The 25625-nt window shown below is 40.8% G+C and overlaps 1 protein-coding gene across 5 annotated transcripts in view; it reads right to left on the bottom strand.

Annotated features, from left to right (window-relative positions):
- RAB30 (RAB30, member RAS oncogene family) overlaps positions 1–25625 on the bottom strand; it is a 127855-nt gene that overhangs the window by 15730 nt on the left and 86500 nt on the right. For all 5 annotated transcript variants that reach the window (XM_045557248.1, XM_045557243.1, XM_045557245.1 and 2 more), the window contains one exon: positions 998–1098. In XM_045557248.1, the coding sequence (XP_045413204.1) occupies positions 998–1090 (93 nt within the window). In that variant the 5' untranslated portion in view covers positions 1091–1098. The remainder of the gene's footprint in view (positions 1–997; positions 1099–25625) is intronic.

Below are 25625 nucleotides of genomic sequence, written 5' to 3'. Positions count from 1 at the left end.
GCTAGAGTGAGTGCCGTGGCATCAGCCTAGCTCACAGCAACCTCAAACTCCTGGGCTTAAGCAATCTTACTGCCTCAGCCTCCCAGGTAGGTGGGACTACAGGCATGCGCCACCATGCCCAGCTAATATTTTCTATATATTTTTAGTTGTCCAGCTAATTTCTTTCTATTTTTAGTAGAGATGGGGTCTCACTCTTGCTCAGGCTGGTCTCGAACTCCTGAGCTCAAACGATCTGTCCGCCTCGGCCTCCCAGAGTGCTAGGATTACAGGCGCGAGCCACCCCGCCTGGCCTTTATTAGAGTTTTTTTAAAAGTTAATATTTAGGTTCAGTTTGATGTCATTTGTTTCCAAATTTGGATTATTATTAAGTAATAATCTATTTTTGCTCTAATAACTTATTTTTGATACTGTATGCTGAAAGCAAAACCACTTGCCCCTTTCATTAAAGGAACCAAGAAGAGGCATGGGGCCAGGCACCGTGGCTCATGCCTATAATCCTAGCACTTTGGGAGGCTGAGGCGGGAGGATCACTTGAGGTCAGGAGTTTGAGACCAGCCTGAGCAAAAGCAAGACACTGTCTCTACTAAAAATAGAAAAATTAGCCAGCCATCATAGCGTGCACCTGTAGTCCCAGCTACTCAGGAAGCTAAGGCAGGAGGATCGCTTGAGCCCAGGAGTTTGAGGTTGCTGTGAGCTAGGATTACACCACTGCACTCTACCGAGGGTAACAGCAAGACTCTGTCTGTCTCAAAATAAAAAAATAAATAAAAAATAGAAGAGGCCTGGGAGGCTCTGTATGACCCACACAGCCATGCTCCCTTGAGGTGGTTTAAAAAACTATACTCTAGGTTGTAATGTGGATGCAATTTTCAAAGGGTGCATTAGGAATTCATAGCCAACAGACTGGAACTAGGACCAGGTCACCCATTCCAACATATTTTCTTAACCCTGCAGGCTAGACTGAGAAATCCAACTCTGGGCTTCCAAGTTCCCTTACCTGAGTGAATCGTCGGACCAGGCAAGTCTTCCCCACACCGGCGTTGCCAATTAAAACAATTTTGAACAGGAAATCATAATCTTCCATACTCATTTACACAGCTGCAAGGCAAACACAGGAAAGAGTGAGAGGGCACCCGCAGACTTGCCCCCAGAGCTCGAGTTGCACCAGCACTGTCTCTTCCGAAACAACAGGCCTGACTCATTTAAAGAGCAATTTAACTCTCCCCTCTCGTGACCCTGCCAGCAAGAGAGGAACACAGGTGTTCAGTCACAGGCAGATTTTATTCCTTCCCAGCTACCTCATGCCACAGGGAGCAAATGACACAGATGTCCTTTCACCTGGTAACCTTTATTCCTACACGCAGTCAGGTCACAGGTTGCTCTTGTGATAAGATCTGTTTTCTTTTTAGCAGGGAAAGGAGATTGCAAAGGTGTATGTAGACAAGCTGGGGAGGCACAAAGAGGGACCAAGCAGAGTCCACCCGGAGCTTAAAGGTAGTTTATGGGGTTTGTAGGGTGTTTATGCCTCTGGGAAGAAGTGCTAGTGACTAGGAGACTGAGGAAGGGCCCTTTCAGTCTCCTGCAAGTCCTGGGGGTCTGGGGGTCCTACCAATGGGAGTCACAGCCATCTTTCCCCTCTATCATCACCCCATTCCTGTACACCTGCCAGCCATGCTGATGCTATGGGACCTCACAAAGTGCCTGCCTTTTCTTTCCTATAGGCTTTGGTATGTGCCATTTCTTCTGCCTGGTATGGCCTCCCTTCCACCCCTTTTGCATCCTTGACGGCCCTATGCAAGCATCCTTTTCTATCTGAATCTTTCACTAATCTTCCCCCCAAAAAGTTAAACACTTTCACCATTCCTCTGTCCTAAAACTTCATTCACTGTATACAATATTTTTTCAAATGTCTTGAGGGATGGGATTATGTCTTTCAGCTCTATTTTCCTAGCCCCTGTGACAGAGCTACACTTAGTAAATGTCTACTCTATAGAAGGAAAAAATTAATTAATAGGTATATTCCTTATGTGTAGGCCTTAGTTTCTCCAGTTATGCTAAAAAGAATACTATGAGCTCTGTCTACTTCAGAGGACTGTTGTGAAGATTAAAAAAAAAAAAAAATCTTACAAAAGAGCCTTGGCACACATAAAGCCCCATCCTGGTGAAAGCAATTGTTAATCTATTGAGTGCCTACTATAGTACTGTGCTAGCAGCGTAGGAAATACAGAGAAGAAACAACATCTGCCCTCAGGACCAACATGAGAAAAGTTAAATAGCAACAAAAAAGTTAAGTAACAATTTGAGCCAACAGCAGAGCTCGTTTCATAAGGTGTAGGCAGAACAGCCCCAAGAGACTCTGGAGGGAGAGAAAAATGACACCTGCGAGCTCATGAGGGAAGGGTGCTTGGGAGCATTAGAGAAGCCTCAGGGTCACTCCTACCAGCAGACCTGAAGCTCAAATAGCTGCAGGCTGCCAGGCAGAGAGGAGAGCCCACCACGCTGAACTGGCAGGTACCCAGGGGGATGACTTCCATGTGGATTTCAATTGATCCTTGGAAGGATGACTGACAACCAAGCCAACGTGCAGGCGGCAGCTCGTGGGGTCTGTCTCAGTTCACTGGGACTGTGAAGGAAAAACATTTCTCTGCAAAAGAATCTGGGTCCATAGCAGTGGTAGCACTAACTATATGTCAGGCACTATACTTGGTCCTTTATGTACAGTTCCATTTGTTTTCATAATTATATAAGGCTGGTATTTATTAACATATTACCTATTTTACGATTGAGTAAACTGATGTTAAAGGAAATTAAGAGGGTGGCCTGAAATCATAAGACTTCAAGTTCCAAAGGTATATGGTGTCATTAGTATGGAGCCAGAGAGGCCTAGGTTCAAATCCTGGCTGTACTACCTTCGCATGTGCCTTTTGGCAACTGACAATACTTTACAGCTTCAACTTCCTCATCAACAAAATGGGGCTAATAACACCTATATCGAAGATTTGTGATGCTTGAAAGAATTCATGGAAACCCCCAAGAACAGCACATGGCTCTTAGTCACCCAAACTCCTTAATAGGACTCCCAAGTTTTCCAGGATCTGGCTTCTGCCTTCGTTGCCAGCCCCATCCCTCAACACTCTCCTCATAGCCCACAATCCAGGCTCACTGGGTTTCTTCAGCTGCTTAAATACTACAGGATTGGTTTTCTCCTCAGACCTTCACTATACTGTCCCTTCTGCCCAGAATACAGAACACAACTGACGCTTGCCATGCCCAGGCCTCTTAACTTTTACTCCCCCTTTAGATCTCAGCTGAAACACCACTTCCCCTAGTATGCTTCTCTGACCTGCGAGGGGGCCCAGTCTCCTTGCTCTCTGCTCCCACAGTGCCCTCCTCCTCTCCTGTGGTAATGCTCACCATGCTTAACTGTAATCAATTACTTATATCTACTCCCCAACCCCATCCTTCAGCACCTCAGGCCCACACACACTCATGACTGTGAGAGGTATAAGGCAATGAAGTGTCTGGTTAAATCCCAATCCCACCCCCTGCCGTCATCATCACTGTCATCATCATCTCACTGTATAATAGGTCATTTAATTCTCACAACAATCCTGTAAGGTGGACACTACACTATTAGTATCCTAACTTGACAGATTGGGGTACACAAGGGAAGTCATAAGGTAAATAAGAAGTCATAAGGTCCCACAGCTGACAACTGGTAGAGCTGAGATTCAAACCCAGATAACCTGGCTCCAATACCCATGTCCTTGAACTATACCCTATAGTGCCTTTCACAATGCCTGGCTCACAGTAAGAGCACAAGAAAGATGTGATGAACTGCATGATGAAGGACTCAATTAATGTGATTTCCCTTTTCTCTTCCCCTCTGGCTTCAAACACAAAACTTTCTACCACACTGTAGTAGTTTAAATAAGCATCAAAGTCAAACTCCTGACAAAAACTCAGGGACATCGTATGTCAATTAAAACTCAATAAAGCTATTACAAGTAAAAAGAACATAAAACTCAGGGATGGGCACAAGGATAGCAGAGGACCAGAGGCTCTGTGGACCACGACTCCCTTCTTTCATAAGCCATAAGAAGCAGGAAACACAGGACTGGACTGCATTCTTTCTCTGTGCCTATAGTGTTTAACAAACATTTATGTCTACTGCTTTGCCACAAGTCAAAGAAACAAAGTAGAGAATCTAGAGTAGAATGTCCAAATATAAAGACCTGAGAAACAGGGCTCCTAAGAGCATCTTTAGGCAAAGAAGGGGAAAGAGAGGCTTTGTCATAGTCAACACTGTGTCATGTGGTGACCACCTGGAGCAAGCCACAGAATAAAAATGAAGACACTTCCCCTTTCTATAAGAAACTACTTTCATGTTCTGTGGAATCTTTTTTACACGAACCTCTGGGAGAAAATCGTTTGGTTTCTTTAAAGATGCAGGCTGTCTATAGCAAAGGCTAGACTATAAACTCGAGGTTACCTGTTGTATTTACTGTCCTGTTTCTAACAGAAAACACATTACTGAATGAAAAGATCACAAGATTCTCTGGAAACTACTAATCTTTGAGGAAGCCCTTCTGTTTGGTCCATAAAGTAGCAGCCCAGGCTTCACCAATCACCATGTGATGAGACAGCATCCCAGGAAGAGGAAACCCATTCAGAGCAGGCTGGCTAGTTACACCCAGCCCTAAATTGACAACAAAAGTCACACATTATCTGCAGAGCAGACGTGTCACAAGATATGCTACTGGCCAAACACCACCATAAGATTTTATATTCTACCATTATTAATAATGATAATTTTATTCTATTATTGTTAATAATGATAACAGTGGCACTTATTCTATGTTTATTATTTGCCAGGTGCTCTTCTGCATGTATTCACTCATTTAATCCTCACAACAACCCTGTGATGTAGGTATTATCATCAGAAGAGGACACTGAGCAAGAGGAAACTGAAGCCCAGAGAAGTTATCCTGAAGTCACACAACTACTTAGTCTTAGGACGAGGATTCAAACCCAGGTCCATCTGAATCCAAAGCCCAGCTCCTTCTGCAACAGGATGCTGCTGCTGCCCGCTGCCACGTGGTTGGCATTGTTGCTGTATCTGTCACGAGGGCTGGCAGCTCAGATGAATGGATCCCCAAATGCCTTTGAACTGTGGTGTTCTAGAATCCCCCTGCTCTGGAAGCAGCAGACCCACATTGATGGGGTCACATGCTGACTCCAGATCATACAAGCACTGCCCCTCACTGTGTCCCCCAGCCCACGTCTCTTTCAGGAGCTGGACTTAGACTTTTCCCCACGTACCACTCCCACAATTCAGTCTTTATTCACCCATGTAACTAAGTACCAGGCACAGGGAGTATAAACAGGAATGCTGCTTAGAAGAGCAAGCAAAATCCCAAATATCATAATTACCGCAATAGTTCTAAATAATGGACATATGCACAAGACTCGAAAAGGAAAAAATAGATAAGGAAAAGGAAAAAATGAATTTTAAAAAGATACAAGTACCTGGGTGATTCTGCCAGTAAAAATAAATAAAAATACAATGTAAAAAGATACAGGAAATGAAATCTAATATGAAAAGCTTAGAAAACAAAAACAAAAGCCATTCTAAGCAATATGGATTTGGTAACATAAACCCTTTTTAAAAAGTGGCTTAAAAAAAAGAACATATTCACTGTCGCACATCTGTGCATCTTTCCCCTTGCCCTCCAGGGCTCCGTATAACAGATAAACTCAGAGGCCAGATCCTCTCCCCCACTTTCTGACACCCCTCCAGCCCTGCCCCCCAGAATATTTTGGTAGCTTGTCCTTGTTCAAAAATTGTGTCTCAGGAAGGCCCTCTTCCCTTTTAGAGCCTCAGCTTGGTGTATAAATGGAGGGCTTGGATGAACAGGCACCAGGGCACTTTCTCAAATCAGCGGGTGTGGTCATTCTCATACCCAAGACACAGCCTGGGTAAGGAAGCCAAGAGCCCCAGGTCTGTTAAAGAGCACTGTGTAAAGTTTCCTTACCCTTAAAATGGGAATGGTATCAGAACCTGTATCACTGAGTTGCTTGAGAGACATAAGATCATATATGGAAAGGTGCTCTTTAAGAAATATAATAAATGGGTTTTTCCCCACCATTCTGTCAAAAGTCATATGTACTGATTGCAGAAAATACAGACAAACAAAAAGGAAGAGAAGACCACTTATCTCTTTCCCTACCCAGACCTCCTGGGAATAATTACAGTTAACCTTCTGGTGTACATCATCTAGTCTTTTTATTTATATACACTCATGTCTATGTGTATATTTTAATATAAATTTATGAATTTTTCAAACAAAAGCAACATCATAGAATTATGTAAAGTTTTTTGTTTTCTATAAAATGGTATTTTCCCAAAACCCAAAATCAGAACTTATGGACTGCAAATAGAACTGATTGCCAGAGACACTCACATTCATTTAACATTTGCCCCTACAACCCTAAATACTCAGGAAGTGGCGGGCATGGAGGATAGCTTCCAACTGACATAATTTTGAGAAATAATAAATATATCACCCAATCTTAGACATTTAAAATGTTCTGAAAATTCCCATAATGAAGAAAACCAGATAACTTTGTTTAATCCAGGATTTACCAAACATAATTTTAGCTGAGAATTCTTTTTTTATATAACCCCTTTTAATATCCCTTGCCATTAGGGCTCTAGGAAACATTAGCATGGTAAATACTATTTGACAAAATTTGAAATCAGAGCTGTCCTGGTAGGGCTGCCAGATACAGCCAAAAAAAAAAAAAGTAAGAAAGAAAAGAAAGCCACCAACTGAGATTTCTGTCTCAGATGACAAGAAATAAATTTTAATATGTATGTTCCCGATATTGCATGACACATATGAATAATTTTTTAGGATATAAATGTGACCCAAATATTACGTGGGACACAGTTATACTAAAAAATTATTTTGTGTTTATCTGAAATTCAAAATTAACTGGGCATCCTATTTGGCAACACTACCCAGGGAAAATATGAGTAGTCAGGTCATAGTAGAAACAGAGGCCCTAGGCATAACACCATGCCCAGCCAGAAGCAGTGGAGGCAGATGGACAGGGCATAAAGAAACAAGATATCCCTGATAAATCCAAAACAATGAAACAGAGGAATAAAAAAGGGCAACGAGTAAAATTTCAAGAAGGTATTACTGGGGTGAGGTTCTTTAGAATCTGGGCCAGACTCCAGGGGCCGGGTTCAAATTGGCATGGGAGCTCTGCAGGCAAGTCTCCCCCTCCTCGCCAATCCCAGAGGACTGTAGACCTTCCCCCAAGTACATGCCAGCATGTGCGTCTGCCCTGTGGGGGGCAGAGGGAGTTGTGCTCTACAAGCCTTTTGCCCCTACTATCCTTAAGGACATGTACTGCACCTCAGCACGATGCTGTTCTTTGCTTATCCCACCACTGTGCTCAATACACATACATTGAACTGAAAGCCTTCGATCCATCTTTCACTCTAACAAGGTTCTGTCTCAGGAAGCTCATTATTGCTTCGTTACTAGAAGGCAATCACTAACTATTACTATAATCAAGTGCTGCAGGCTCACTTGCTTTACATAAGCTGTTAATTTCATGTTATTGCAAGTTAATTATTCTCCTTGATCACGGATGTCAAACATCCACCTGTGCTGTGGCTGCTCCTTATTCACCAGGCCATAAACTCTAGCGTTTTTATATGGTCCTTTACAGTTTACAAGATTCTTTCACAGATGTGATCTAATCTGAACCTCCCAACAATCTCATGAGCTAGCACTTATCATTCAGTATGCAAATGAGGAAACTGAGGGTTTAGGTGATGAAGTGACTCTAAATGACAGCCAGTGAGTTGCAAGGTGGCCTCCGTATCCTGGCCACCTAGAATTTCTCCTCTTTGCCAGAACACACTGTTTTTTCAGGCTCCTGAGCATTTGGACCATGATCTGAACACACTGTGTGCCAGGAACTGTGCTAAATGATTTCCATATATAATCTTTTTGAATCTTTTCAACAACCCATTAGATAGGTATTATTATTCCCATCATACAGATAAAGAAATTGAGGTTCAGAAAGGTTAATTAATTAGTTCAAAATCTAACAGCTAATGAGTAAAAGTGCCTGGATTCAAAATCCAGGTCTTTCTGGAAAAAAATTAAGTCGGAGCTCTGCCTCACTCCTGATACTAAAATAAATCCTGGATGGATTCAAGGTTTGGATCTTAAAAAACAGAGGTATAAAATTAGTAGAAGAAATCAGAAGATATATATATATATACACACACACACACACATATATAAAAAATCTTAAAGTAGAAAAGGCTTTCTAGTAATTACTCAAATTCAAGGCTATAAAATAAATAAAAGATTAGCCAATTTGTTTCAAAAAATTCTGCATGGCAAAACAATAAAAATGAAGAACTGACTAAATATCTGCAATACATATAATTTAGGTCTAATTTCATTAAATACACAAAGAGTTCCTGCCAGTGGATAAGCAAAATTCAATCACTCACTAGAAAAAATGGGCTAAGGAAATGAGCAGATAGTTCACAACAAAGAAAATAAAAATAGCACTTATATTTTCAAAAAATCGGTCTTACTCATAAGAGTAAATTAAAACTATAATGAATTTGTTATTATAAATTATAATTTTAACTATAAATTATAATTAAAACTGTAATTTATAAGGAGAGGCCATTTTTCATCTGAGACTGGCAAAGTTCATTCTGTATTGGTGAGAATATGAAGAAATGGGGCACTTGTATACTACTAGTGGGAGGTAAATCAATGCACTATCTGTGGAAATCACTATTGATTTAAAACTAAAAATGCTATTACAATCCCAGAAATTGCACTTCTAGGAATCTATCATACATTTATACTCACACCTGTGTATGAAGACACATGAAGTAGGATATTCATTAAAAATTGTATTTGTAATAGCAATTATGAAAATAAGCTAAAAGTCCATCTGCAGAAAAACTGTTGTACAGATTATGGCAACCATACATCAATGGACCACACAGCCTGCCACAGATATCTGTAAGATGTATTAAGTGAAAGAAGCAAGGTGGAGAAGGTTGTGTATAGTACGAAAAAAGGGTGGGGGGCATGTAATTCTATATCTGTATATGCATAAGATATTTTTGAATGATACAAAAGAAACTGGCAACAGTGGTTGCCCTTGGGGAGGCTATACTATTTAACTCTTTCTAGGAAAGAAGACAACCTCAACTCTTAAATTATACTCTGCCCTTCCATTCAGTCTATAGTAGTGCTTAAAAGGAAAAAGTTTTCCTAATATATGGAGAGAGGCCCTGTCAAAAAAAAAAAAAATCTATTTGGAGTGCTCTGTTTCTATCTCTCTGTCTTTCTCTTTGTCTGCCCTGCTGCACCCCTTCATGCAACAGGAAACCCAGGAAGAAATGTCCCACTCAGACTCTGGAGGTGCCTTTCCAGTTCACTGTGTGTGTCACTGCTTTCTGTACACCATGTCTCAGCATATCGAGTCCCTGTAAGAAGGATTCGTTCTTTCAGACCAATTTCCCTCGAAACCAGTATCCACAGTATGACAGCCAAAACCAATGGATCAAACAATAGTGTGTCTGTGTCACTAATAAAAACAAAACTCTCACACATTTGTACAGCTTAGAAATTACTCTCACTGCACTCTGACACAGAATCTTTCTGAGGAAGCAGAAAGAGCCCATCTTTTCCTCCCAGTTTTCACAGAGATGGGATTTGAGACCAAGACAGTGACTTGCCTCAGGCCACCCGGCATGGAAGCCACAGACCCAGAGGAGCATACACAGGTCCCCTGACTCTAAGGAAGAGCTGCTGCCAGGATAAACAAGATCCACAAATATAAATCCCTACTGGGCAAGGCCACAGGCACAACCATCAGGGGCGGCTGGCATGAATCCATGCCATAGGTTGAGGGTGGGGTTGGGAAGAAGGAGCTCAGAAGCAGAATTTAGAATATTTTTTGATATGCAAACAAAAAAAAAGAAGAAGAAGAAAAATAAAGCAGGCCTGAGATCTCATTTGTCCTTCGTATATATTATCTTTGATATTTTCCTATTTCCTAGAAATACAAAATAGATTTGGTATTCCAAACATGTAAGAAAGATGAAACTTATTCTAAAAGACAGCGTTTCAGCAGCATTAACCAAAGCAAACATCTGAATTGTCTTTCAGTGTTCTTTCACCTGCCGCAGTGAGCAGGCGGGTCTCGTGGAGCATCCCTGCACTGAGCACAGACAGGGGAGAGGAGGAGGGAGGGGCCGCTCCTTAGGACCTGCTTGAGCTCCCACTCAGTTAACTCCCCAGGCAGAGCTAATTTGTTTTGTACCACAGCACCTGGGAGCAGGTGCTTGACAAAGAGACTTGGATGAGCCTGGGAATATTGGCACTTCGCTTCCTGGGGGAAGAAAAAAGATACCCTTCCCACTCATTAATCCCTTTCCAAGCTGGGGAGCTTCTGTCTGCAAAACATGTTTGCTAACTGATCTAAAAAAAGGCCCTTCCAGACCCAACTTGCTGTTTCTGCCTTCTGCACAAGCAGGCAAGGCTCCCTCTGTTGTCCTCCTCCAACAACAATACCACCACAAAGAGCTCCCAGGCTTCCCGCCGCCCTCCCCATTGTGTTCTCTAAATCAGAGCCTGTGTCTAATCTTTCCTCTGCAGAAGCTTCCCTGCGCCTGCTTGGCTGGACCGGAAGGGCCTCCTTATCAGCATCTTCAGTCTCCTCCCCCAGGCTGAGCACTCAATGCAGCCTGGCCAAGCAGCCAGAGGTCAGAGCCACGGCCCACAACAGGGCTCAAGAATTTCCCCTAGTAGTCCTCTGCCCAGGGACCAGAGGGCTACCAAGCACAGAGGTGTCTCCTCCCTGCTTCAACACTGTCACGCCAGGCTGGACCCTTCCCTCAGCTGTTCAAACAGATTCTCTCCTCTCTGGAAGCAGAAGAAAAAGAGGGAAGCAACTGTCCACATGCTCTGGGACCCGAATCGATGAGGGTAAAATAGGAATTACCTCAAGTCTGTCTTCCAAGTTTGTGACAGGTCCTGTGTCATGCAAAAAAATGACTATTTGTCTAGAACCCAGGTGCTTTACCGGCACTGGCCCATTATGTCCTTGAAACCACCCTGTTGGGCAGAATTTCTTATGCACTATTACTATCAACAAGTTTTTACATCTATAGAGCACTTCTAGTTTGCTAAGTGCTTTCCTGTGCATACTCATCTGTATCTTGGCAAATTCCTATGCAGAAGACAAATTCTCCCTCAACATGGTCCCCCAACATACATACACACAGCATCCCCTAAGCTTTCTGTCACCAAGGACTACAGATTTTCTGTCAAATGTAGCTTGACTACCCTCTGCTCCACCTCTGTCCCCACTGCACCAATGTGGCTCAGGCCCTTGTCAGCTCTCACCCACCTGGTCTACTACAGACTTCTAAGCAGGTGCTCTGTGGCCAGTCTATCAAGTGTTTTCCCAGAAGTGCCTAATAATTCTCAGGCTTGTGGATGCAGTTTAAACTCCTTAGGTTAGCATAATAAGGCTCTTCATAATCTGGCCCAAATCCACCTCTCTCCAAGCTCCGTATACCTTAAACTCCATCGCATAAACTTTTCTCTTTTCTCCAAACACTCCATGTCCTTTCACGCTTTCATGCCTTTTCTTATGCTCTTGCCTTCCCTGTCAAACCTTTCTCCTGCTGAAGAATTCCCTTCTGTGCTTTAAGACAAAGCTCAGATGCCCCTTCCTCTGCAGTTTCTTCCCAAATATCTCATGCAGACAAATATCTTCTTTCTCTATGTTCCCAGGAACCCGATGTAAATAATATAACCCCAGCACTCATCACATTATCTTCTAATTATCTGTAATTAACCATCCATCTTCCTCTCTAAACTCTGAGTTCCTCAAACTTGAATTCAACAAGTATTTATTGAAGAAATGGCCAAGATTGGGGAAAATTTTTAAGCTAAAATAAGCAGTGTCTTGCAAAGAATTCTAGATTTCAAAAAGCTAGGAAAGCAAGAATTCAGGTAAACATGCTATAGGGGACAGTTGAAGGACTGGGTGGAAGATGTAGATGGGTAAAATTCACCAAAAGGTGGAACCTGAGGGAATCCTGAATAAAAAATAAATTCTGGGATTTTTATCCCAGAATTTGGTCCCTGGGATTTTTGCCCAGGGACCAAAAAGCAGAGAGGTCCAAACCTCTTTCAAGGTTTTATCTTGCATGATAAAAAGATAAATAAATGGCCACTGGTGTTAACCTAGTGAAGGCAGGAATGGCATGTAAACTTTAACAAGTAAAGTATAAAAGGCACAACTATCCTTAATAGCAAGTTTTCAATATTCATCAAAAGCCTTAACAAGGTCCATATTCTCTGATCTGGCAATTCTGCTTCTGGGAATTTTCCTAAGGAGTGATTCCAAGATGTGTACAAAGAGTTATTCACAGAAAAGTTCACTCCAGTATTATACAGAAGAGAGCCCCAAGATAGAGGGAGGAATAAAACCTCTATCCAACAGTAGAGAAGTGGTTACACTTTCATAGAGCCACGTGATGTAACATGTATGAAATATATACTTGGAAGGAAATACGTTTTTAAAATCCTTAAAAATCCTTTAAAATCCTTAAAAATCCTACCCTGGGTGGTAGGATTTTGAATAGCTTATTTTCTTCTTTATACATTTATATCTTTTCTAAATTTTCTTCAATAAGTATGACTTATTTAGAAACAATGCACATTATTAAAATATCATGGGGGCTCAATAGTGGTGAGGGAAATATGGGAAGAAAACATGCAATGAAGCTACTGACCATCCATGTTCAATCGGCTCTTCTAGAAAGCAGGATCTTACTCTGCACAAACCAAAAGCCACTGGAGTTCAAATCTTTCATGTAGTGCACTCACTGCTGGGAATTCACTTTAAGGAAAGAACTGAACAAACTCAAAATGCTAAATGAACAAAAATGCTCATTACATCTTATCTAAAAGAGTAAAGAATTGGAAACGATCCAAATGTCCAAAGAGAGATAGTTCAGTATAGAACATCAACACCATGGAATTCAGGGCAGCCATCAGAAATGCCAGTTATGAAAACTATGCAGAAAAATAAAATAATGTTAATAATAGGCTGTAAAATGAAAAGAATACACAAAGCTGCATTTGTCAGGACCACAGCTATGAAAAATAAGCTTGTATGTGAACAAGTACATTTCAAAAGTAAAAACATGTTAGAATTATGAGATTAAAGGGAGCTTTTATTGTTTATATTTGTCCTTTGTTTCTTTTTTTTACATGTTTTAACATTTTGCATGTGTCACAGACCCATTTTTTAAAACATAGAAAACACAGAAAAGGAACAAATAAATTGCCAATAGGAACACAATCACTGTTAGCATTTTGATATGTCCTTCCAGTTTCTTTTTCCTATGTACTGGCTGGTTTTGTTTTGTTTTTATTATTGTTGAAATCACATCAACGTTTTCATTTCAACTTTGAAAAACCAGAGAACTTAATACAAATCCTGTACTAGAACACAGTGGTGGCTATCCAGAGACCTCATTTGACGTCAGTTTGTAAGTAAAAACCAGAAATATTGCACCACTATGAAAAACACACGGATTGATCAAGGTTCCTAACACCTGCAGATGACGCTTAGGCCTGGTTTCAGCAGCCATAAGCCAAGGGTGTGGAGAGTACTATGTTACTAAAGCTGACATAGCTGGAAATTAGAAGGAATTTTGCCAGATTTTGAAAATAGAAAAGCACAATGACATAATAAGTTTTCAGATCAGAAAAAGCTTGAAGGGAACAAATCAAATTGGTCATTAGGTCCAGAATACTGAACCTTCTTCACATCTCTTCACGTCCTTATTCTCCTGCTCTCCTGCTCTCCTGCTCTCCTGCCCTCAGCTTCACTGAGGCCAAAGTGTAATTGTACCTGGGCAGCAGCTGCTGTGTTCTGCTTGTTCTCCCTGCCTTCTTCCTACCTCCCCATTTGCATGCAGTCCTTCCTCCACCTTGCTCCAAGCGCAGTCAGATCGTCACACACAGGCCTAACCTGCACCCAGACCTCTATGGACTTCTCTAGAGAGAAGTGGGGGCAGGGAAAAATAATATCTAAGCAATGCACGAGCTCGGCCACCCATTAAACAGGTGTGGGCTCTGGAGAGAGAGAGGGGAGGTTTAGTCTGTTGTCACCATGAAGGGGCTCAGTTTCTGCAGGAGTGTGACTCTTTTGTGCTTTTCAAACAGCAGGGCACCTCACCACAAACCGACCATTCATCTATTACATTTGTGTCCTCCAAAGACTGCCCTCTGTTCCAAGGATAGAGGAGAAGCTGCTGCATTGAACTGACTGAGACACCATACGCTACTGCTAACACAGCAAACCGCACTCTGAGTCAAGGAGAAATGGAACTCGGCATTTTTTGCCCTAGATACTTTTAGAAACAAACTCCTGTACAAGATGCAATGTGACTCCACAGCAATCTTTCCAAAGAACTAATCTGATCTTGTTATTCCCACACTTAAATCTGCTGAGGGGCTCTGAGCTGCCTACACAAAGTCGTCTGTAAGAGGAAGTACAGTGCTTTGGTTAAGAGGGCAAACCTTGGAGCCAAACTGCCTGAGTCCTATCTCTGCCCTTTATGAGTTGGGTGACCTTGGGCAGGTTCCCTATCCTCTTGGTGCCTGTGTTTCTTTATTTGTAAACAGGGATAATAACAGTACCTACTTTATAGGGTTGTTGTACAGAGTAAAAGAATTAATACAATAAAGGACAAAGAAAAGAGCTTGGCATATAGGAAGCACTCAATAAACGTTAGGTGTCACTACTGTTATTGTCACTGTTGGAGAAAGTTCGAATTCCCTAGCAAGGCATACGGAATCATCCGGGACCCAGCCCCTGTGCCCCTCACTGGCTCTGCTTCTCGTGGCCCTTGTGTTGCCACTACGGCTATGATCACACGGCCGCGCCAGCTCCAGGAGTATGCACCCCGAGACAGGGTCATCCCTCCACACCTTTACTCACAGGGCCCCTCTCTCCTTGTTGGCTGGTGAACAAGCACTTATCTCTGAAACCCCCCAGCCCCCATGTGCATTAGTCACTTTCTACTTTGTGCCTCCTCTATGTTCTACAGGGACTTTCTCCACAGACACTTTATTACCCTTATTGGTTTTTATATCCTGCCTCTTCCAGTGGCCTTAAGAACAGAGGCCCCTATGAATTCCTATCTGTACGCTCATTGCCTGGCACGTCAGTAGACACTAAATAAATATTTATTAAGTAAATGTAAAAAGGAAACTGATCAGTACACAAAAAAGTTGGAAATGCTTTTCAGGGAACCCAAACACTAGGATGAGGAAATCAAACCCCAAAACGCTTTGATCCTAAGGAGAGTTAACTGGCAAAGATCATATAACCAAAGAGGAAAAGAAAATTACAATTTCCCAAGAGAAAGCCAAGCCTTGTTATAATGCAGTGTCTCTGTGTGTATCAGCGCAGGGGGAGAGGAGAAGTAATAATAAAAATTGTCCTCAATTAGCTGATGTTGATTATTCATTGAACAGTGCTGTTTTAAACCTTTTCTTCAGAAAAAAATAGAGAGTCATCACTGACTGGGAAGTGCTTTTCACCTCGCCCAGGTACAGGCCAAGTACAGGCCATCTAAATATAAAATACTGCAGAAGACCCAGACTACAAGAGAGAAAGAGAACTAATCTTTGTTGAACATCTACAATGTGCCAGATACTTAAAAAATAATACAGTTTCTACAAACAGGATGTGCTGAACACAGACCTATCCACTTTATATGTATTATCAAATTAGATAATGTAAGTCCTCAACAACTCTGAGACATAAAAATTTGTCTCTCCATTTTATAGATGAGAAGAACATATTCACTCATTCCATATATTTGTACTTAGCATCTATTAGGTACAAGTCACAGATCCAGGAACAGGGGATACAGTAGTAAACAAGCAGAGAAGGTCCCCCCACCCCAACCTCACCCTTCACAGAGCATAAAAATAGAGCAACAAATAAATGGGAAAATAAGCATATACATGAATGAACAAGCAAAGTATCAGCTAGTGATAAATGCTAGTAGAGAATTAAAATAGGAGGAAGAGACTGGACAGCTATTTTAGACTGAGTTGTCAGAGAAGGTCTCTCTGAGGTGGCTATAGTTAAGATGAGATTTGAATAAGGAAGAGCCAAGCACACAAAGATTGGAGGAAGAGCATTTCAGGCTGAGAGATCAGCTAGTGCAGAGGCCCTACGGTGAAAATGAGCTTGGCATGTTCAAGGAACAAAAAGAAGGGACACTGAGGCTGAGTGCATGGTCAACAAGAAGAGGGCTGAGTGGGGCAAGTCACATGGAGCCTGGGAAGCCAGGGCAAGGAGTCTAGATTTCATTCTGAGTGCAATGGGAGGCCACCTGGGGGGGTTTAAGGAATGTGACACAAACTGACTAATATTTTGAAAAAAATTTCTCTAGTTTCCATAATGGAGGGTATTGTGGTGCGGATACCAGTACAAACAAAGAGACTAGTTAGGAGGCGACTACAAGTAGTCTAGATGGCTTGGACTAGGGTACTGATAGTATAGACGGAGGGAAGGGCATAAATTTTGGACAATTTTTGAAGATAGAGAAGACAGGACTTGCTAAACGACTGGATGAGGATGGGAAAGGAAGAAAGAAATAAAAAGTAATGCCTAGATATTTTGTCTTGAGCATGTGGGGGGATAGCAGCACCACTTACTGCGGCAGGAAGATTGGAAAAATAGCAAGTTTGGAGAGGAGGCTAAATCAAGAAAGAGTTCTCTCTTGGCCATGTTAAATTTGAAATGCCCCTGAGACATCTATGTGGACGTGAATCTGAAATTCCAGAGAGAGTTTGAGGCTGGAGATACAAATCTGAGGGTCATTAGCAAATGGATGTTATAAAGCCATTGGTTCAGAAGAGGACATCTATGGAGAATGAAGAAACAGAGAAGGGAAGAGGGCCATTTCAGAAGTTGGGCACATCACCATTTAGAGGTTGAGGAGAGGAGACTTCAGGAGAGCTCAGAGAGGCAGGAAGAGACCTAGGACGTAGGGTGTCAAAGAAAACGGTGATCAGCCTTGTCAAATGCTGCTGAGAGAATAAGTCAGATTGAAACACAGAAGTGGCCTTAGACTTGGCAGCATGAATGTCATTGGTTGATTCAGACAAGGATAGTCCTGGTGGAATGATGCGAAGAGATCAGATTGAGAAAGAAAAGTCAAAGACAAAACTACAGATAATTTTTAAGTTTTACTGAGAAAAGGAACAGAGAAACTAGGAGATAGCTACAGGGGGATATAATACCAACAGATTTTTTAATTAAAAAATGAATTTATTTTGCAATATTTAAGAGACAAAATTAGAAAAGGTTATGAGAATGGGGGGGCTGTTTTCAGATAAGAAATACTAGAATATGTTTATTTCTTACAGAGAATTATCCAGTGGTGAGGTAAATTTAATGATGGCAGACAGAGGTAGCATAATCACAAAGATCTGAAAGACTTAAGGTTAACAAAGTTAATAATGTGCCCAAAGTTAAACAAAAATTGGTAGGCACAGGAGCTAGGATACTAATTCAGGTCTGTTTTGAACCCTAAGGGCATCCTCTTTCCATCACACCGTGGACCGTAATATATACAGCAGCATTTGCAAAAGGTCCCAACTCCAGGCTCTCAAGATAATCAGAACAGAATTGGAAGGGATCTTCAGAGAACTTGGGAGACCCAATGCAAACACACACGCCCTTCTTGCTTCTATGTAAGCAAGCTCTGTTCCTCTTACAGACTTCTATTATTGCTTTTTCACTCAAATGTCATTTATGTTGCACATCTGGCTGGGGTCCTACTAGCTGTAGGACCCTCAATGGTTGCCCTTTTATGCTCAGTGTAGGTTGGAAGAGAGGATAGCACACTAAGAAAAATCACAGTGCAGTGTAAATGGAAAAACTATAGGGACTAAACTCACCAGTGACATTATAAAATAGTAAAAAAAGATTCTTTTAAAATACCAGTTATACATTTATGTCCAGCAAAAGTGAAGATGAAAATTAAGGTACATGATCATTTTGTGTTTTTCCCCTTTGCCTGATTATCTCAAGAAGCAAGAGGCTGTGGGTGTGCTAGAAGTGGCCTCTTGTCATCCATTTCCCATGCCTGTCCTATTCTACCACATGGCAGCACAAGCCCACCACCCAGCCTCATCTTCCTCTCACCTAGCTTCCCATTACCTGGGAACCAGGGCAACAGAGATGCCATCTCCCCCATGAAGTCCTCCCTGATCTCTCCTCCAAATTTTTCTAACACTAAGTTACTTATACAACACAATTTAGCTCCTGATCATATTAGGTCTTATAACCATTCTCTGAGTCAAATATCAGAGCGGCTATAAGAGTACTTTTCAGTAGCAAATTCAATACAATTGTTGGCCATTGTTACTTTGAGAGGTAGCTTAGTAGGGAAATGATTCAGATGGATTTGGGTTGAAATTGTGGCTCTGTTCTACCTCTTATAGACTGAATGACCTTGGGCAAGTAGTCTCTGAGACTTGCTTCCCCCATCTAGAAAATGGGAATGATACTACCTACCTCAAGGGCTGTTGTGAGATTTAAATGAGATATTTTTATAAAGCACTTGCCACAGTACCGGCATATAGTAAGTGCTCTATAAATATTAATTCCCTTCCTCCTAATGACTTTGTGAATGTCAATTTTATTTCCAACAAGACATTCTTAAAGACAAATCACATATTTTACATATCATATTAGATCATCCACAGTCCTAGCACAGAGCTCAACATATCATAGGCACTCAATTAAGTACTTCTTGGTTTGATCACAAGTAAAAATGATGGCTGTATGTGTGTCTTACAATAAACCAGGGCTTCCCAATTGCTGGTACCGAGTGAACTACACTAAACTCATCCAAAGAGCTTCTTAAAAATAAGATTGCTACATCACTTCCCTAGATATTCTGAGTAAGAAAATCTGTTTCATTAACTTCCAGTAAGTGAGAGAGGTCTTCCAATTTTTACTTTAGATATTTTATTTATCAGAACCTCACATAGATAATATCTTAACAACAGATTTTTTTAAATAATGTAGTCACCAATTTAAAAATTCTCCTGACATTTTGTTGGAAGGGAAAAAGCAATGGAAGATACTGCAGAACTAAGAAGCTGTCAAGAGAGAACAAATTCGCCCCTTCTCTAATGTGAAGCATAATGAAGAACACAAGCCTTTCTATCAAGGGAGGGAAACAAGACATCTCTGACTGAGTCCATTCATTCTTTGTTAGGATGTTTACACTCATATAGCTGCCCTCCCTCCCTCTGCAACCTGCTGACTGGGTAAAAAACACCAGACTTAAAAGCAAAGGGAACAACATTGCATAACAACAAGCCCACAGACATGTTTTGCACCTTAATATTTACCAAACAGTCATGCTTGTAAAAGACAAAAAGGAAAGGAGCATTGGACACTTATCTGTACCCACCCCTGGAAGTGCAACGCTAAATTATCCAGTTTGAGAGTTAACATGGTTGCTAAGAGCGAGGCATCAGGCATTGTGCTCATGATACAGAGAAAAATAAGGTATAACCTTACTCTTGCTGCACAAACCAGGGGAGACAGACAGGTAAACAAATTGGCATGTGTATGCAAAGCGCAAGCAAATATTTCTGTGATAAGGAGTGTGTCACAAAATGCCAGGTAGGTACAAAAGCAGAGACTGTTTAACTTTGAACTTAAGGTCAAAAGAGAGGCATGTTAAAATAAGGAAATTCCTCTTAGTTCTTAAAAGATTGAAAAGGAGTCTTCCAGGCAAGTAAATAAATACATATATGTAAATAATTAAAACAAAATTATAGGGTTGAGTAGAATAGGATACGACAAGATTGAAAAAAACAAAAAGAGCAGCCAATCTTCTTGAGAAGGTGGCACACTGAACAATTGCATCTAATTTCACCTATTCCCAAAACAAAAATTCTGTAAGGTGCTTTTTTCTTACTAACAAAACCTTCCAAGTACAGGAAAAGACAAGAGAAGGCAATGGTATCAAATTTTGAACGCCTGGGAAGCAGATGAACAAGTCTGACTTAGCAGACTCAAGAAATCTGAACCCTAAAGCAGATGCAGGGAAAGCTGAGAATTCAGCTGATTTAAACCAAGGAATCCTTAAAAAGCACAGGAACTGGCAGTGTAGAAGATGCTAGAATAAAGAACACAAGAATGAAAGCTGCTCAAGAAGTCAGATTTCTAGATTCCTCCTCCTAACTGACAGAATTCTGGAGGCTGAGTCTCTGGAGAGCATAAAACAGAAATGTTTAGCATTTGTTTGTAAATAATCTGGGGTCGGGGATTAGGGGATACAGATGAAACAAAAATATCCATGAACTGACAACTAGTGAACCTGAACTATGGGTAGAAGGGGATGTGCTACTCTCATAAATCTTTGGAATTTCCTATAATAGGAAGTAAGAGTGTCTCTGGCCTGGGAGTACCTAGGATGGTTGAGGGGGGAACATATCAAAGACAAGGCACTGTGCAAAGGTCCCCATACTCCTTCTCCTCTTGACACCAGCGCATTGCCAGTTAGAACCTCACTCGACAAGGGAGAGTGGAAGACTCCTCTCTGGTGAGTGGAACCAAGGGAAAACCTGAAGATGGTGACATCCGAGACTCCCAACAAACAGCCTACCCAGATTGCACTACAGTGAGGCATGGAGTTAATGATCTCCATTTCATATTCAGAATTCCCTGAGAGCATTTTTTAAAAAGGTTTTTTGAGCTATATCATACAATTCATCCTTTTTAAAGTATACAATTCAATGGGTTTTTTTATTGCAAAGTATTACAGTGGTACAAATGTTTTTGCTTACATGGATTGCTTTTATAATGTTCGAGTCAGGGTTAAAAGTGTGCCCGTCACCCAGATAGTGTTCATTGTACCTGTTAGGTAGGTTTTCACCCATCCCCTCCTCACCACCACCTCCCCGCTTGATTTCCATTGAGTTTTACTTCCCTCTATGCACATGTGTGCTCACCAGCTGGTTCCAGTTTAATAGTAAATACATGTGGTACTTATTTTTCCATTCTTTACACACTTCACTTAGTATAATGGTCTCCAGTTCCAGCCAAATTGTTGCAAAAGGCATTAAGTCATCTTTCTTCATGGGTAAGTAGTAGTCCATGGTATACATATACCACATTTTGTTAATTCACTCATGAATTGATAGGCATTTGGGTTGATTTCACTTCTTTGCAATTGTGAATTGTCCTGCCATAAACATTCGAGTGCAGGTGTCTTTTTGATAAAATGACTTCTTTTCCTTTGAGTAAATACCCAGTAATGGTTTTTAGCATATTCACAGAGTTGTACAACCATCCACCACAATCAATTTTAGAACATTTTCCATTACCCCCAAGAAACCCTATGCCCATTAGCAGTCACTTTGCATTTGCTCCCCTCAACACTGCCCCAGCCCCAAGTAACCAACTATTAATATTTTCTGTCTCTATGGATTTGCTTATTCCAGACATTTCCTATAAATGGAATCACACACTGTGTGTTTTTTTGTGAGTGGCTTCTTTCATTTACCATAATGTCAAGGTCTTGACAGCTTTTTTTCCTCCCCGACTTAACAGAGAACAACACAGCCAAGGATCACACTTATAGTGACATCTTGGGAAAGACTCTAATGAAGATACAGACCACTGCAAACACAAAAAAGCAACTTGAAGCAAAACAGATATTTTGTAGGGGTGGAAATACCATTAATATCCTCATAAAAATGAAATAAAACTGCATCCACGAAACAAAAATAGGATATTATGAAAAGGAAACAAAACAAAAAGAGATCCTAGACACTGACAATGTAATAGCAGAAATTTTTTAAAAAATCAATAAAAGAACTGAAAGATAAAGTTGAAGAAATCTTCTAAAGAGTAAAACCAAAAAAACAAAGATATGGAAAACAGCAGAGAGAAGTTACAAATGTTCTAAAGGGCCAGTACAGGGGGTCCTATATCTGAATAAGAGAAATTCCCAAGAAAGAGAAAATAGGAAAAAGAAAGAAAAATCATAACACTATGATTTAATAAAAATTCAAAGAACTGAAGGATGCAGGTTGTCAAGTTAAAAGGGCCCAGCACACCAAGCCCAGTATGAAATTTCTGTGAAATTTCAGAAAACTGCAGACAAAGAGAAGATTCTACAAGCTGTCAGAGATGAAAAACAAATAGGTTAGGTTATGTACAAAGAATCAGAAATTGGAATCCTTTCAACTTTTCTACCGCAACAATAAAAACAAGAAAACAATGAAGTAATACCTTTAAAAGCAGAAGGAAAATGATTTCCAACTTAGAATGTAATACCCAGATAAACTAATGATCAAGCATGAGATAGAACAAAGGTATTTTCAAGTATACAAGAAATACATGGAAATTCACATTCCATGCACCTTTTTTTAATTTTAATTTTTTTTCTTTTTTTTTTGAGACAGAGTCTCGCTTTGTTGCCCAGGCTAGAATGAGTGCCGTGGCGTCAGCCTAGCTCACAGCAACCTCAGACTCCTCGGCTTAAGCGATCCTACTGCCTCAGCCTCCCGAGTAGCTGGGACTACAGGCATGTGCCACTATGCCCAGCTAATTTTTTCTATATAGATTTTTAGTTGGCCATATAATTTCTTTCTATTTTTAGTAGAGACGGGGTCTCGCTCTTGCTCAGGCTGGTCTTGAACTCCTGACCTTGAGCGATCCACCCGCCTTGGCCTCCCAGAGTGCTAGGATTACAGGCGTGAGCCACCGCGCCCGGCCCCATGCACCTTTTTTTAAGAAGCTCCTGGAGGATGTCCTTTATCAAGTATGCAAGAAACAGAGGATCTAGCACAGAGATAGGTGACAGAGGACCTCAACGTGATTACCACACATAGAAGCCAACCAGGCTGAAGAAGTACAACTTAAGGGACAGACATGTTGAAGGCAGTCATCACCAACAATCCCATTGCCATTAAACCCTCTTTTGTGTTGTGTTTCAAATATTTTAAATATATGATTATAAAATTTTTAAACATACATGAAAGTAGACTCCCTACACCTACTGCCCAGATTAACAATTATCAAGATTTTGGCGTGTTAACTTGATCTATCCCCCTTTTCCCCCCTATCGTTTCTTTGTTTACACATTTTAAAACAAATTCTACTCATATAATTTCATCCCTGTGTACTTTAGAACCCATCTCTATATTACACTTTTTCCTACATTGCAATACTATTATAACGCCACCAAAATTAACAGTAATTCCTTGATATCATCTAATATCCAGTCCATAATAAAATTTCCCCAATATCTCAAAACTGTCTTTTTACAACTAGATTGTTATGGGCTAAATTGTGTTCCCCCACAAAGTTCATATATTGAAGCCCTAATCCCTAGTACCTCAGAATGTGACTGCACATATATTTGGAGATAGAGCCACTAAAGAGGTAATTAAGTTAAAACGAGGCTGTTGGAGTGGGCCCTAATCTAATCTGATTGGTGTCCTTACAAGAAGAGATTAAGACACACAGCAGAACGCTAGGAGTGTGCATGCACAGAGTGAAACATGGGAACAGGCAGCAGGAGGGCAGCCATCTGCAAGCCAAGGAAAGAGGCCTCAGGGGACAGCAACCCTGCCAGCACCTTCATCTTGAACTTTAGCCTCCAGGACTGAGCGACTATTAATTTCTGTTGTTTAAGCCATCAATGTGTGGTATTTTGTTATGGCAGCCCTAGCAAATTAACATAGACTATTCAAATCAAAACAAGGTTCACACATTATATTTAGTTATAATTCTTAAGTGATTTTATTATTTTTTTCATGCCATTGACTTGTTGCAGAAGCCAAGTCAGTTGTCCAACAGAATGTTCTACATTCTAAATTTATCTGTTTGCTTCCTTAGAATGTAATTCAACTTGTCATCCTTTTCCCCATCTTTCCAATAAACCAAAGTTAGCTCTAAAGGTTTGATTAGATTTTAGGGGTCAACTTTTAGGTAAGGATATTCCATAGGTGGTACTGCATACTCTCTTTTTAACCTGGCAAAAACTGCGTAGGTAAACTTGGCCTACATTCTTTCCTGACTCCATTTGTCTTAACCTGTGCTGATAAAGTGCTTGCTTATCTCCTCCACGCTATCTGTCTAGATTAGCTGATGGCCTTTGCTTCATCTCACAGAAGAGTTTTGCTATGACCTACTCCATGAGAGCTGGAGGTAGGCCAAAGAGAGACTAGACATAGAAAAGACAGCACAGTCCACTCTCTGTGACCATGTTCCTACCAGACGTCCAGTGCCTGCCCACACTATAACCCCGTCAGATGCCCCAGTAGTGATGAGTCTTGTATTTCCTAGGATTCATTCACAACCTTGCCACTGACTTCCCCACCAGGGCCTTTGGTAACCCCCTGGGAAGCTTAAGCTAGACTATGACCCAGAGTGTATGCCCCTAATAATGGCAGTGTTGCCCTTTTCTTACAAATCTTGCTAGATTTGCACTTAATTCTTTGTTTTTTTTTTTAAAAAAAAGCAAACAATATGTCTTAGTAACACCCACACGGGTAGTTAAACCACAAAGGTTAGTAAGGGAATGATCAACACAAAAGTCAGGATAATCATTATGTCTGGTGAGGAGGGAAGGGTGTGATTTGGGGGCAGAGGGTACTTAGCAGCTTCTAGGGTACCCATAATATTCCATTTGAGAAATTGGATGGTGAATACACAATTTTCATTTTAATCTTTTTCTTTAAACTACAAATATATATTTAAAACACTCTTTAAAAATAAATAAATAAAACACTCTTTGATATGTATCATATGTTTCATGTTAATTATTTTTATGTAAGCAGTCCATGGTGGCTAGGACACAGGGTTTGGAGAGCAGAGTAAAAGAAGAAAAGACAGGAAAAGGAGTTTACTCTGAAGGCAAATGGGGGCTTCATGATGCTCTCAGGAGTATCATCAGGGGATGTTTATATCCAACATCAATTAAAATGGCTTTCTCACAATCTACCCATCAAGAATGATATGAGAAATCCTTCTTTTCTAAGTCACCCAGAGATGAAATACCTGACATCTTAAGCCTCTCACTGAGAAACATAATAATATGGTTTTGATGTATTTTTTCCATGAGAGGCGTTTCAGCTTGTCCTAGGGAACATGTTTGCCTCCAATTCTTAAATGATACAAAGCTGGGAGGGATGCAGAACAAATGTGTTAGATGACAGAATCGGGATGTATCTTGGCGAGCTGCAGTGACAGGTCAAATCTAGCCCATTTTATAATAACATCTACTATTTGTTGAGAACATATGATATGCCAAGGGCTTTACATAATTTATCTCATTTAATCCTCACAACCGCACTGTGAAGCTGAGACCCAGGAAAGTAATTTGCCCAAGGTCATGAAGCAATTTAATAGCAGAGTCATGATTTGAACCTAGGTTTTTGGAATCAAGTTTCACTCTCAAGGGAGATTCCTTCAGCTACCAG

The sequence above is a fragment of the Lemur catta genome, chromosome 7 (genome assembly GCF_020740605.2).
Source record: "Lemur catta isolate mLemCat1 chromosome 7, mLemCat1.pri, whole genome shotgun sequence".
NCBI lineage: Eukaryota > Metazoa > Chordata > Mammalia > Primates > Lemuridae > Lemur > Lemur catta.
The sequence above is the reverse complement of the archived record's forward strand: the minus strand, read 5'-3'. Positions and strand labels throughout refer to the sequence as shown.